The following is a 15,578-nucleotide window of genomic DNA, read 5'->3' on the forward strand; positions in this document are numbered from 1 at the left end:
GGGAAATGAGATAAAAAGGGAGGTTGAGCAAAAACGGCATAACATTAAAAAAGTTAGAGTATCAGAGATAGAACGCACCAAAATAAACTCCATAAATATGAAACATATAAACTAAAGATTTTATTAAAAAACATCCAGCCTAGAATTTTCCACTGGCGTTAAAAAGATAGAGAGCAGTAGTAACTATTTATTGCAAATCATAATGCTATATTCAGCCAGTTGAGTATTCAAGTGAAAGTTTCTGTTGATATGTGTGCATGTCTGGAGTGTGTCTGGTCTTGCAATCATACAAACATATGAACAGAAATCTGCAAATAGAGCCTCTGGAAACGAGGAGATGGGGAGAATATGAAAGAAAGAGGAGTAAAAGCGAAGAGAGCTCTGGAAGACAGCAACTAGTCTGTGTGCGTGTGTGTGTGTGTGTGTGTGTGTGTGTGTGTGTGTGTGGTATCAAACAATTTCCTGGCTGGTGGAGATACACAGCAGTTTTAATCTATTTAGGTGCTCTTGGATGCCTCACTGGCACACAACAAAAGGCACAAACAGCTCTATCACTGTGTACAGACCCCCTGACCATCCACTCTTTGTGTAGTGTGGTGTGTATGAGTGCCTGTGCGTGTGTGTGTGCGTGTGTGTGTGTGTGTGTGTGTGTGTGTCTGTCTGCCTCCTAAGGGGTCTTTGAAAACATCATCAGTACGAATTATGAATTGTCTCATGCATAACAATAGTGTAATTGGCATGGTGTGTATGTAAGCGTGTGCGTTTCTGCATATATGTGCATATGTTTGTATGTGTTTACATGCGTGTCTTTGCGTGTTTTGTGTGCGTTCACATATGTGAGTGTTGTGCGTACAAGTGTTCACCAGTCTACGTCCACAGCCGCCCTCCCTCTCCCACTTCCCTAACCTCACCTCTGGCCTGTGGGGTTGTAGATCTCGTTGCTCTGGCAACCGCTTATCGTGATGGGGTCGAAGGACTGGAAGGAGCGCAGGCCGACGCCGGAGATGGCCACGAGGTGAGAGGCAAACATGACCAGGATGGCCTTGGTGTGGTAGAAGGCCACCGACAAGTCATGGCTCACTGGGATCACCAGGGGGTTGGTGCGGCAACTCAGACGCCAGTCACCTGGTGTATGGAGAGGATGTGGTGTAGTTGGGGAATGAGGGGTTTGTGTGTGTGTGTGTGTGTGTGTGTGTGTGTGTGTGGACAGGGGGTATTAGGATGAGACAAAAGAGGCAGGGGTATTTAGTAAGGATGGGGCATGTGGAAGATTGAGAGGAAGTGGTGGGAGTGATGGAGAGATAAAAGGTAAAGGGGAAGGTCGTCGGAGAGGTGAGGCAAAGAAAAGGTGGAGAGAGGGATGGAGGAGAGACAAAGACAAAAACAGGGAGTAGGAAGATTGAGGTTGGAGAGGAAGGGATGGAAGCAGAAGGCAGAAAAAAAGAAGAGTGGCAGATGTTAATCGAAGAGAAAAGTTTAATTAGGGGGGGAGAATGAGTGATAAGGTGTCAAAATAAAAACATTTATAGAAAGAGACAGAGAGATGAGAGATTGACACACATTTGATTGTCTGCTCAGTTCAGCTCTATATAGTTAAAGTGAGCTCATTTCAGCTCAGTTCTCCACTTAGTTGAAGTTAGCAATGCAATACCCAAAGATGAATGAACTGGGGAGTATATAACATCGTCCTCACCTAGGCTATGGATGCCCTCCTTGGTGTCCACCAGCTGAACGGTGATGTTGCACTGGGTCTGGTCAACGTAGCTAGTCCCATCAGCAGCTAGGTGGATTATCACTGCGGCTGCCACCATGGGGTGAGAAAAGTGGGCCTGAATGAAGGGATAGGAATAAGTGTGTGTGAGAAAGAGAGAGAGAGAGAGAGAGAGAGAGAGAGAGAGAGGAGAGAGTGAGAGAGAGGAGAGAGAGAGTGAAAAAGAGAGAAAAAGGAGAGAGTGAGAGAGAGAGAGAGAGAAAGAGAGAGAGAGATATGGAAACTGAGACAGAAGGGAAAGAGATACTCACTTGGGATTAATATTTTCCCATAGATTTACCAATTTTCAATACCAGGACTCTATCCTGTCAACCAGTATTCCTTGCAATCCTTTTTAAGAGAAGGTGCTGCGGAACAATACAACAAAACTATTGTCTTAATTTTTGAAGCTCAGCTTCTTCTCTGCGACAGTAGAGTCCGTTCTCCTATATGGCTGTGAATGCTGGACCCTGAAGCCCACCCTGCAGAAGTCCCTGGATGGGTGCTACACCAGAATGCTGCGAGCACTACTAAACATCGACCAGAACGAGCATGTTACCAACAAGCATCTGTATGGGAGGTTACCAAGGTTGAGTGAGAAGATAGCATCCAGGAGAATGAGGCTAGACGGTCACTGCCAGAGACACCGGGAGCTCCCAGCCATCAAGCTGGTGCTGTGGGAGCCAACACACGGGCATCGATCACGAGGGCGTCCCACACCAACGTACGTGGACGTACTAAAGAAAGATGCAGGGGCGGAAAGTACTGGCGAGCTAGCCAGATGCATGGAGGATCGAGATGACTGGAAACGTCGCTGGAGGGCTCGTCCAAGGACAACCTAATTGAATTGAAGCTGCATGCAGGTGGGCTTTCTTTTTTTTCTTTTTTTACTGTATATTGAGTGTAATGAGTCATAGCTTCTATGTTCAATACCTGAAGTTGAATGATACTGAATGCAGAAAGGGAATTTACCGATGAAGCTGGATTTTGTTTTATATTTGGTATAGAAGCAATAACTCATTCAGGCCACAATGATTTTTCAGATCATGGGGGTGGGTGGGGGGTTGAAAGTAAACATGGCTCAATAGAATAGTGTGCTTGTGAGTTTTATGCCAAGGTTTCCCTCTGCATATAGCCTCATAAACCTTCTTCAACCCAACTTTATGATTTTCCTGCAAATGTATTTATTTATTTATACTGACTGCTAGTACGATTGTTTCATGTTTTTAGTAATCCTGTAATGTGTGTGTATGATGTGTCTTTATGTATGGACTGATTGTTTGATATCACCTGAGATATCATGTTTGATGGACGGACAGACGGACAGACAGACAGACGGACAGACAGATACCGCCTGATCCATGGTCCCCCCTCCCTGCTCCAGTTATATTGGGACAGAGAACAACTAGCCCTTATCCAAATGAGGATTTGACACCAATCAGATGCCGTCCCTCACCCTTGGGCTTTGCCCTTTTGGCTTCTGGGCTTACCTTGAGCCAGTAGTTGGAGTACATCCAAGATGTCTCATGGGCCTCGCGGCAGGGGAACCATGCATACTGGGACACCCCATCAGATAGATCAAACACCTTGGACTGACATGTCTAGGGAAACAAAAGAGAAAGAGAAAGAAAGAGAAATTAGCCAATTTTGCATCTTTCTTATTTACAACCTGTTGGTCATTAAATTCTGTCGTTTTCATTTTATAATTTTTTTCTTTGTCACTCCAAAATCAGAAAAAAATGTAACAGAAACTTACGGAAAAGTTCTTTGTACTTGTTAAATAAAAAATAAAAAAATTAAGTCAATGAGAAATCTAAGTTACTATGAGTTTCTGCTTGTCATCTTGTGTTTTGTCGACTCTGACAATTCCATTTAGCAGTTGGCTGCCAATTGGGTAATTCCTGCCTGTTTTGAAATTGTGTGAGGAAGTTGCTAAGGAAAACAAGGACTGTGTTGATACAGCACACACATACACACACACACACACACACACACACACACACACACACACACACACATACACATGCAGGTTGGTGCAACATGCTAAGCTAGTTAATGTAGTAAAAAGCAACCTTTGGTGGGGAGCATGGGGTTGGAGGGGGTAAGGAACAGGGAGGGAACCAGAGGTGGTCGTTTGATCCTCATCAAAAGCAGAACCAGAGTTCAGTTGGCTTATAATGAGCAAAGGCCATGCTAATGTGCCAGCCTCACACACAGGCTGTAAATACAGATAAACACATATTCCTTATCTCTACCTGTCCATCCCGTCCTTCTGATTATCTTTGTAACCACTTTCACTCTTCTATCTCTCCTAATCTCTTTCCCCTTTTCAGCCTCTTTTCCCTTGTGCAACCTCAGAACTGGAAGCCACAGCCATAAACTCAGGAGCACCAATCATATTGTTTGCTTTCTACTGCCTATTGCTTTCATGCACTGACCTAACTTGCCTCTCTTGGAGGGAGCCTTTCTTTCACCAAGGGTGAATAAAAATTACGAGGGGTGAGAGTTAGGATAACATAACATAGATCATAAGCCAGAATAGTAGGGGTTACATCATTTCAAGGCCTGTCCTGTAAAATATCTTGTCCTGTGTGATGAGGGGTTTGGACCATTAGGTGGCTATTGACTTGTCATGTCACATTACTGCATGTAGCACAAGCAAACTTTTATTGGATTGGCAAAAAAGAGAGATTGTAAAGATTGTAAATACAGCCCAGTGTGTAACTTAGATAGACTAAAGTGAACTATTCAAAACTGCATGCTACACCAAAGCCTTTTCTTCACTTCATTTAGCAGAATTTATTCATAGAATAATAAATGAATCCAATATCAGGTGCATTGAAAATGTCACAGACTGGAAAATATACTGAGAACAACTACATTTCCATGTAACAAGGGCACTATGGTGGGTAATGTCAGTATGATCCTCAAATACATAACTGAATAATTTATTTCATATACAATTTGACAGTTTATTTACTGGAGGTGCACTGATAGTATCTGTAGTATCGGAATTGGTATGGGTTTTATTCTGAATTTTTGACTGGATTTTTTTTTAATGTCAGCTTGTTAGTTTGTTAGCCACAGTATGGTAAGTTTACATTCATTTTTTTATTTACGTGACAATTTATCTAAGCAAGGTGGTTTTCGTATGGTATAAAAACCCTTTTGGAGAAACATATAGAAAATCAAAACCGATCATGATAAGAGAGGGAAATAAGAAAAGAGATGGCATAATCCCTCTCCAGATGGCATTAGTATTATCAGGAATTATTATCAGGAATTTGATTGCACATTGGTAATTATGGTCAGTCATCCAGACCGTAAAATAATTTTCTGGGGGATCCAGAAAAATCTGGGAACACGACACACAAGATTTTCTCCCAGTGGCTCTGCATCTTTGTAACGCCACACACAGCAGCTTGTGCTCTTTTTTACAATATTTTCTCTATTTTTCTAACTTTCTTGGCATCACACTGTCTTAAATGCACTATATCTCCTCCTTTTATTGCTTATTTTATATTTTATTTGTGCGTTTATATTCTATTTTGTGTTTTCCCTACTGCATCCTATTACGATTGCTGTTGTAATGACCTAATTTCCCCAGGGGGATTATTAAAGTTTTATCGAATCTAATCTAATCGACAGAGTGATGCTGCTCTACCCACCACTGGTTATATGGCTCTTGTAATCCAGATGCCGGGTGCGCAAGTCGGTAATTGTGTTTAACACCAGATGTCAATCTGGATGGGATTAAAATTACCCCAGGATGTCAAAATTGACTCATACAATGCAGTAGGTAATTTCAGTCAGAGAAAATCACTGACATGTTGGTTCCAGATGAAATAAAATTGTGGCCCTGAGGTAAAAATTACCAATCAGACCTCCCCTGGTAATTCTAATACTGTCCAGCAAGGGGGAAAAAGTATATTTGATGTGGGTCTCGCTATATTGTATGATAAAAGCTGATTTCTTTCTCTTCAGCGACGGCTCATCGTTTTCACTTTGTGTCTCTGCGTCTCTCATCCTGCTTTGTATTGAGCTGTTTCTTATATCCTGGGTCTCAGCATCTCAGAGTAGGAAATTGGTCCTACTTTTATGCATAGGAATAAAATCATGTTATGATCATTCTTATGACAAGTAGTCATGTCTCAGGGTGCGTTTAAGAGAGCAGGAGGGGTATCCTAAATGGTTAGGAGTTACTGGAAAATGGGTGCATTAAGGAGGCAACAACACACACGCACATTTAGGGAGAGCAGGGATGTTTTGCAAACAATGGATGATGCCATTTCATAGATGATTTGATTTCATCGAAAGAAACTGGTTGGATAGTGATGGTATACTTTATGTGACTGACCTCCATCTTTCTCCATCTAAATATAAAAATCACTATTTTTAATCTCACACTGGGGGTATTCTGATTTCCTCTTATCACAGCGTCAAGCTTTCATGCTGCACCGGTCTGCCCAACAGTAGTTATTTGACCAGTGGGATTATTCTTAACATGTTGCCCGTCAATATTTATTGGAACTGATCTAACATTAAAGTTATATATTTAATGTTTTTAAATGTATTGGTCTTGTTTTTGGAAATGTTGAATGTGTGCTCTTCTTTTAGCTTTCAAGAAAATAACTACAAAACATCATCAAAATCATCATACTTGGAATATATGGCTCGGAAGGTCATAAAATGGTGACATCATTCATTAGAATGGTCATAGTCCTCTCTCAGAGTGCGTGTGCTGTAAGAGGCTTGATAACTAACTCCTATGTCCTACTCTGTATTAATGAGCATTATAATATTCTATAAGTATTTTTATTCATAACCATGTTCACTTCAATTCCTGCCCTGTCAAATGATTAACCAGTCTTTGTGCAAGTAATGTAGGTATTTAAAAAAAATAGTCAAATAAACATGTGAAAGGTGTCTGTATGCTTGGCCCAACTCTCTGTGGCCCAGTAGCCAATATTTCACTGACCGGCAATGGATGGGTCCCCGTTAAGAAACATTGGCTTAATTGGCAGAAAAGTACAAAAAGCTGGAATACCAGGCTTTTCCAGATGCCTAGAGCACACAAACATGATCTGGCACAGCCAAGCAACAGAAAAGAGATTTCCATGTGGTATTTTTGGACCTTGCTAATGTCTTGGGCTTGGTACCACATGACCTATCGTTGGAGGTTTTTGTGTCTTGTCAGGAATGGTGAACCATGATAATGGGCAACATAGGGAGAGGGAGAGAGAGAAAGAGAAGAAGAAGAAAAAGAAAGAAAGAAGGGGGATGAGGAGAAGACGGGCATAAGAAGACGACAATATTTATGATAATTAAAAAGAAGGAAAGTGGCAGAGAAATGGAGAAAGTAAAAGTGATAGATGGACAGAGTGATAAAAGGCTACGGGGCAATAGATAAACACAGACAAAAGAGAGGGAGGGCAGATACCCAAGGACGGTGAGTTTCGCCCGCTGCCCTGAGCCAGTGAAATGAGACACCAGTAACCTGAGAGCTTTGCTAGAGAGGCTACTGTAAGATCCTGCCACTGTGGAAAAACTGGCCAGGCCAGCTATCTGTCCACATATCTGTCCCCTGGATCTGTCGATGTGACATTTCTGCTCAGAGCTGAGGTGGCAGAAATGACAAGTGCAGGTGACAAACACCTGAGACCAGTCACCGTCAGACATTGGCCCCATTTGGACGCAGTTGTGCACATTTCATAATTAAGCATAAGCTGTTAGTTTTCCAAGCCAGAGAATATTTATGGCAAAAAAGTCATTTGCCAACTGTCCTATGAGGTTAATATCATCCTTTTGAATTATCATAAATATGGCAGCTATGTTAAAACCAATGATTCCTCTACTCTGGCCAATGCTTGGATTCCCAGAGTCCAAACTTGCTTCCCAGCCCAACTCTTAACATTGGTCTGGGCTCGACCAAAACCCATAACACTCTGAGTAGCTCTCCATGACCGGATCATAACAACCAATATGATTTCAAGAGACTCTAAGTCTTTTCTGCTAATGAATTTAGTCAAGAGGGGCTGGTTTTCCATTGCTACCCTTATCCTAGCAGGGCAGGTGGCAGGCCCCTTTCCACAGGCAAACTGATGACTTATTCATGTAAACACAGGTGGCACTAGCTACACCTTTCTCCAACCCCCCCTCCTCCTCTCTTCCTCTCCTCCGCATCCCCGGGTGTGTTTTTCTAACACCCTACTGTTCGAGACAGACAAACACTGCTTGGCACACTAGTAACAGCATGCCAAAACCCCCGCCCTCTAGCAAGCCCCCCCGTAAAGCATCAAACCGGTAGGAGGCGATTCACGAGTCTCCCACGGCTCGTTACGCTTCCTCCAGCCTCCTCCTCGTACAATGGCAAGAGTCAAAGCACTCCAAATAGATTCGTCATTCATTTGATTCGCTCATTAAAAGAGGGGGTGAGGGCGGTGGGGTGGTAATAAATTTTTACACCCCTCCAGTACTCCTCCAAGGACTCGCACAGGGAGTGAAAGAATGTGTATGTATTTAGTGCATGCAAGTACCTTTGTGTACACACAAAGATTGCGTGACTGACAGGAAAGAAAACATTAGAAGCATGTGCATGTGTATGTGTGTGTGTGTATGTGTGTATACATACATATATACATACATTCATACAGATATATATATCACAAATATAAACATACAGTACATGGATAGATACATATCTGTGTTTGTGTGTGTGTGTGTGTGTGTGTGTGTGTGTGTTTGTGTTTTCAGTGGAGTCTAAAAGCCTTGCATCACTACAGTGACAACCCCACTAGAGAAGCCAAGCTAGGGTCTAACATATGCAATATACAGACGGAAACGCTTGAAACAAAACATGGACAAAAAATTGCCACTGAAATCAGATTCCAACTTTAAATGAATGAGGCGGGAAAGGGAAAAGGGAAATGAGGAAAGAAAGTCAAGAAACAACCAACACACATTCATCTAAACTTAGCCCTGTTCTTGTTTGCCCTCTCTCAATCTGTTATGGCTATAAAATATACCGCCTGCCAGCGCACCTTCAAATGGATTGCTTGATTACAACTACAGCATCGCAGCAGGAACTGTTGACAAAAGACAGTCCAAGGAATCTATTATGAAATCTCTCAGTTGGAAAAGGAAAGGGGAGGAGACGGCGGCTCCTTTGTGGGGTTTTTTGTGTTTTACCTTGAAAACAGTTTGGGAAGTGAAGAGCGGATGGTTAAAATTGTTTCAAGTAAGAAACAATTTTTAACAATTTTAAGTAAAAGCTTATATCGTATTGCTCATATTGTCTAATACATGTTTTCAAGGAATTATACCTTTAAGTGACATTATTTTTACTGTTCTGCAAAGAGGCAAAGGGGACGCCCATTCCGTATCATCAAAAACAAATCCCCCACCAACCTTAAACACACACCTTCCTTGCTCTCATTCACAATAAGGACACAATAGTCACTATTCAAAGTACATAAATCAAATACTGTGATTTCCATTTTGAACAAAACAACTTCTTGCCTTCCCCGGAAAACAGTATCAGCCACACTGAAGATGAGTTAAACCCCCAAGTACAAAAATACACACACACACACAGACACAAACAAACACACACGCAAACACACACACTATCCACACACACAAACAACACACACACACACACACACACACACAGTCTTAATTTGTACCAGCTGTCTACATAATATAGGAGAGTCAGACCGGCAGACAACAGCCAACCCCTGGTCTGTAGACGCAAACTGGTGTTTGTAAATCACCACTTCAGATAAAAGGAGAGAGAGAGAGTGGGGGGGGGGGGTTCTTGAGCCAAGGGGAGAAAGCAAAGGTGATATGTGTGAGGAAAGTGAGAATACAACAACTAATTATCCTGTAAATATTTCTGTGTTGTAAAAACATTCATTTACGGAAAAAAACAAGGCAAAAGGAGGGAAAGGAGGGAAATACAGGGGAGCTGTTAGGAGAGAGAGAGAGAGAGAGAGAGAGAGAGAGAGAGAGAGAGAGAGAGAGAGAGAGAGAGAATAATGAGAATAATAATGGGTCTAATTGCATAATGTACCTCAACCATAGCCGTTCCCCTTGTGGTGGAGATTTGGTGCCAGGGTGAAGTTAGGTCACCTCTGCAGAGGGAAGCCTACACACATACTCACATTCAGACACACACAAACACACAACAGCAGACACACACGCGCACACACACACACACACACACACACACACACACACACACACACACATACATACGATACACCCACCTTGGCTGGGATACTGATGTCACTGCATCCAAAATTTCAAAATGTCCTATCTGTAACTCAAACCAGCAAACCACACAGACACACATATGCACACACAAACAGACACACACACAGCACAGACGGTGTTGCAAGACTGTTGGGGCCCACAGACACTTAGGAGGCCCCACAAAGTTCCTCCCTTTAGCACCAAAAGCAGCCAACCCTAGAGGACGGGGGAGAGCTCAGCTCCATTATGGACTTCTCTGACGCTCTGCATGCTCTTCTCAGCCTTCTTCACTTTCCACCGCACAGAGCACAATGCAAAAAAGCACCACCTCAGGCCATCCAGGCTCAAAGCAACTTGATATTTGTAAATATGTTATGTCAGTGGCTGTGACTCAGCTAAAGACATTGATTTTGTATTCTGGATGTTGAATGCTGGTTAAAGGACAGGAGGCACTTGAGCTGCCTATTGTCCTGCCATGATCTGCATGATATATTAAACACAACCAGTTATACTAATGAGGTCATAAATTAAGCTAATTCATGCATTAATTAGCAAAAACATTTCTATGTCAACACACGTGATTTTGCGTAACACATGGGCGGTATTAATTTGAACTCTGTGTCTTAACGCATTAAGGAGTTATAAGTTGATTTATTAGATGAATTTGAAGAAAATCTGTTTTTCATTAATGCAGATTTATGCAGCAAGGTGCTCAAAAATCTAATCAGATCATCTACTCTATAGGGGGTGAGTATGATGTTTTTATCATGTATTGTTCTTGAGTTATTATGTTCACAAGAATTTTTCTGCACACAGACAGACACACACGGCACACGATGACATAATGTACCTAGCATGGACCATGGTGGTGGAACATAAAAAAATCCATCTTCAGACACTCTAGTTAGATAGCTGTCCGGTGCAATCAAGGAGTTATTTTGTGACGAAGTTTTGTAATTTACTTTCTTGGCGAACCCACTGTCCCTCAATCTGCCTCGTCTGCTTCCATTTCACTTAGTTTCCTACGTTTCCCAGAAAGATTTTTGACAACCACCAGAGAAGGGGCACAAACGTCTCGCTTTCACTCAACTAGTTTGTGAACATTGGGGCGTGTCTATGTTTGTGGCCACAACCCTTACTAAAACACAACATATTACAGCTTATAGTTGCATTGCATTATGGTCTATTGAGGCTACTGTCAGTGGACAGTGCCTCTTCCACTATGGATTTCTCCCTGTATGATTGCTGAACATCAGTGTGAAGTGGTGAGTCTAGAAAGATGTTGCTTACTCTTTGATTCTGAGGAGCTGACACCAAAACCTGATACTTATCATTTATATATTAGATAGCTCAAACAAATTTCTGCTGTCAAACTCCATTATAGCTGCCCTGGAAATGCCTCGACCTGATGTTATGTCAAATTTAGTGGATGGGTTTCAAATCTCTTCCACTGCTCAGGCAACAAAAATTATACCAATCGGCCAGATGGTGGCGCTGTAACAAGCAAATTTACTCCTGAATCAGTCTAGAATCAACGCTTAATGCTAGACCATCCAAACTTCACATACCTGTTTGCAAGGGGCTCCAAAATGCGTCAGACCACATTCGGTAATGCTGAATAGCATCACTACCAGGACAAATTGGAAATTTTTAAAATGGCAATATGTCAGGCAACATTTCACCTGCAGTTGCAAGACTGTCACTGAAATTAGATGTAGAACTTTTCCATAATGAGGAATCAAGCTTATATTGTCACTGTGAAATCATTTGGCCCATAGGGTTGGCCGCTTGCAGCTGTATTTCATTCATTCAATCAATCAATCAATCAATCAATCGATCAGTCAATCAGTCTATTACTTTATTTAATTCAGTACAACTACTGAATCACTCATTCATTTTGTGTTATCCACCCATTCACTCACTTTATTCCACTCAGCAGGACTACTGCTTTACCAGGAGTCCAGGATACCTGCTGAGCATTACAGGCTTTATTGTTTGTTTATGAGACTTTTGTATGACTGTGTGAGGTCAGGCAGTGACCCAGTTTAGTCTTTCCGGATTTGTGGAACTTTTGGACACAGACATGTACACACACAGAAAACAATTTTCTAAGTGAATATTTCTCATGTCACAGCACCTCCTAAAATGTGTTTATTTCCATCGAAAGAGTTTCAGTAAACAACTGCTGGGCCTTCTTTTTTCTTTTTCTTCTTCTTTTCCTTTCCCCCTTCTTCTTTGTCAAAAGCATATATAAGAATTTGAGGCCTGAGCATGGGCAGCGAGAGTGAGCATCTGTGAGGCATTTGTGGAGAGAGAGAGAGAGAGAGAGAGAGAGAGAGAGAGAGAGAAAGAGAAAGAGCAAAAGAGAGAGTCTAGTATGAGGTTCCAAGCACCATCCCATGGTTTACCGGAATGCTGGTGAGCGCCTGGTGCGTGAGGTAATGTCCTGTCACCCAGCCCCACCCATGCCCACTGAAGCTCACTGTCTCATTGGTCCAGGGCTACTGATGGGTGACTTCCATGGCCTACTGAGAATAGGGCTGTAAAAGTTAGTGAGTGAGCGAATGCAGGCAAAGCGATCATGCAGTTTACCTATCCTGAGCTCATCAGCACAGACATGAGTAGAGAACACAGACCACAAGCTAATGTATAGGGATCGGTGGGTTGACAACAGATGGGTCTGCGGAGAACATAAATGTCCCTCAGTCACTCAGGAAAACAGGGCCAAAACTCTGCATATTAACAGCTCCAAAATGTCACTGGGGGTCATCAGTGCCACGAAAAAATACACCAGCCCCAATGAGGTTTCCACATGGCAGCACCATAATAATAATTGAAATGGGAGAAGTAAAAGGGAAAAAGGAACGCCATCTCAGAGGTTTCTTTTTAATGTTACCACACGCTTATGTCACTGGCACCGCGCCTGATGAGGGCCGTGTGGTTTGGGAATGTTTGTGCGAGAGAGTGCCAGGGAAACGTGCCCTTCCTTTGCCTGCCGAGAGCAACAGCTCTGCTACTGTATGGGCTTTTGTTTTTCCGTGCGTGTGTGTGCGTGCCTGCGCGTGTCTGTCGGTATGTGCGAGTGTGTTTTTTGTGCATGCATATGTACACGCACATGCGTGCAAATGTGTGCGTGCGTTGTGCAGTGTGTGCATGTGTGTATCCACCATTTAAGTGTACACAAACACACTCTGCTTTTTTTGGGAGCTGGGACAAAACTGGGCCAATGATTGTTTCCTTGTTTTTACTAGCCAGAGTAATTTCTCTCTCTCTTTTTCAGTACCTCTCTTCTCTTTATCCTTCTCCTCTTAATCATTTCTTACCTGAAGGCAAGTGTGCTAGGGATTTTTCTGCGCAGGCCCCATGCTTGTGTATTTGTCTTACAGCCAAGGCTATGGAGTGAGGTGGGTGGACTTCATATGTGGGCAATTTCTTGCAGCGTGAGAGGACTAAAATGTTATCCCTTCTGTTGCTTATGTATAATTAAGGGGAGAGTTCTCCAGGGTTGCCCAGGGATTGCGTCAGAGATTGCCTGGGCAGCGGCCCTCCCCAGAGAAATCACCTGGCTTGCTGTTTGATGTTAAAGTTTGAATGCACACGCACACTCTCAGCTAACACAAACTCATCTACACACATGTAAGTGAAGGCAAGCAGTCATGAGTCTGCACAAACACATGGATACACACACATAGACACACACACAGGTTAGTTGCTAGGGCCAGTTCTCCAATCCAATCCCCCCAGAGCAGGTTGAGCTGGCTCACCATATTCCATGGTGTGTTAGTGGGGGAACATTATGTTCTGCTCCACAAAGACAGCAGTAGTACATTTCAATCCCCTATGGACCTGCCCTATAATCCTGCATGGAGTCGGCTCTGCGTGTGTGTGTGTCTATGTGTAACTGTGTGTAACTGTGTGTGCCTGTGTGTCAGCTTGGTCAGAAGAGAAGAAGGGAAAATCTTTTAAATAAATTTAAGCCACCTTACTGTATTCAAAGGTAACCCCGAAACAGAAGTCTTCCACAGTATTTTGTCATGGGCGGCTTTTTGATATATGACTGACATTTAAAGAGGGAATAGAAAAGTACCAAAAATGAAAACAGACAACCGCTAAACCTGTCTAGAATGATACATTAACACTTATGAAGAACTCCAAAATTGCCTTTATTACACCAACTACATTGTCCATATGGTACGGTATTTTGATTTGATCAAACTGCTCATTTGGGGATGTTTAATATGCGAATGGCTAACAAATGGGGGTTTTAGGGCCATTTTCCACTTTCAAAAAATTCTCTATTCAATGACGTGCTTTCCATTTGAATGTAGTAAGGTTGTCTGTCAAACATATTTCTAGTTAGTTCTATACAACAATTAACCTCTGTTAAGGTACATTGAGATCAAACATACTCATTCATTTCACTCATACATTTTGGACATCCTATTGTTTCTTTTTTTTTTCTTTTTTTTGCTGATGCTCTTATCCAGTGTGATCATAATAAGTGTATCAGTAGATTAAGTAAATTTAAATTATTGTATTGCCAAAGTTACAAGTAGCCAGTACTAAGGACAGTAAGGGTTAAAAAAAACAACATAGAGACGGTGGGAATAAAAATGATCTGGTGGCCTTAATATAATTACATACATACATAATTAGAAACAGAGGGAAGTTACAGCTAACTCTGATTGGTTCTCTGGAAAAAGAGGGAAAGTGCTCGCCAACTCCGATTGGGTAAAGAGAAAGCATGAATGAATGAATGATTTAGGTAGTCTTCCTGATTGAAATTGCGTAACACTTCACTATCATAATAATAATAGATGATAATAGATATGGTATGTGCTAGGTAGATTGGGTAGCCAAGCAGATTCCATTTATTTATTTACTTACTTACATACTTACTTAATTACATATTTATGCAATTTGTTTGTTTTAGTTACGCAATCAGATGCAAAGCAGAGTCGAGAAGAAGGACTTGAAATGTTCTTTGAAGAGATGGTTTTTCAGGACACAATGGAAGATAAGGTGATTTTCTGTAGTCCCGTCTGTGGTCAGAAAGTCAGTCAACCATCGGGAAGCATAGAAGAGTTGGGGCCAAGTGGAGCAGGAGCCAGGTTGACACAGGGAAAGCAGCAGCAGAGTGCAGGAGATGGACTGGAGTGAGGGGCTGAACCACGGCCTGGAGGTACCGGTGTGCAGCTCTCTTAGTAGCCTTGTACATCACCACCAGGACTTTCAGTCTGATACAAGCAGCCACAGGTTGTCAGTGGTGGGAGAGCAGCATGATGCTGACAGAAGGAACGGCAAATTTACGGAAGTTGCACGTAAGACGGTTGCAGAGTTCTGAATTAGTTATAGCAGCCAAAATTATTACACCTTTTTAAATGCTAACTCTTTACACCTGGACAGTTATTATTTGTTTGTATTTTTTTTTTACACTTTTTAAGTGATTTTCACATTAAGACTTTTAGAATTTCCTTACATGTGGGATGGATTTGGGCTAAATTATTCAAATAACTCAAGATTAAATGGTCGTAAATGTGGTGATCTAAGGATCACCCACTTCTTCTACTGTTGT

At 42.1% G+C, this 15,578-nt stretch overlaps 1 protein-coding gene across 1 annotated transcript in view; it reads right to left on the reverse strand.

Moving 5' to 3' along the window:
• The window catches only part of pappaa (pregnancy-associated plasma protein A, pappalysin 1a), a 94,959-nt gene that overhangs the window by 29,661 nt on the left and 49,720 nt on the right, over positions 1-15,578 (reverse strand). The window contains exons 11-13 of the mRNA XM_071517908.1: positions 3,241-3,351; positions 1,694-1,829; positions 912-1,125 (exon numbers count right to left, since the gene is read on the reverse strand). Coding sequence (XP_071374009.1) covers positions 912-1,125; positions 1,694-1,829; positions 3,241-3,351 — 461 coding nt within the window. The remainder of the gene's footprint in view (positions 1-911; positions 1,126-1,693; positions 1,830-3,240; positions 3,352-15,578) is intronic.

The sequence above is a fragment of the Centroberyx affinis genome, unplaced genomic scaffold (genome assembly GCF_046629955.1).
Source record: "Centroberyx affinis isolate AG114_WGS23_722 - 3 ecotype Tasmania unplaced genomic scaffold, CSIRO-AGI_Caff_v1 ptg000539l_1, whole genome shotgun sequence".
Taxonomy (NCBI): domain Eukaryota; kingdom Metazoa; phylum Chordata; class Actinopteri; order Beryciformes; family Berycidae; genus Centroberyx; species Centroberyx affinis.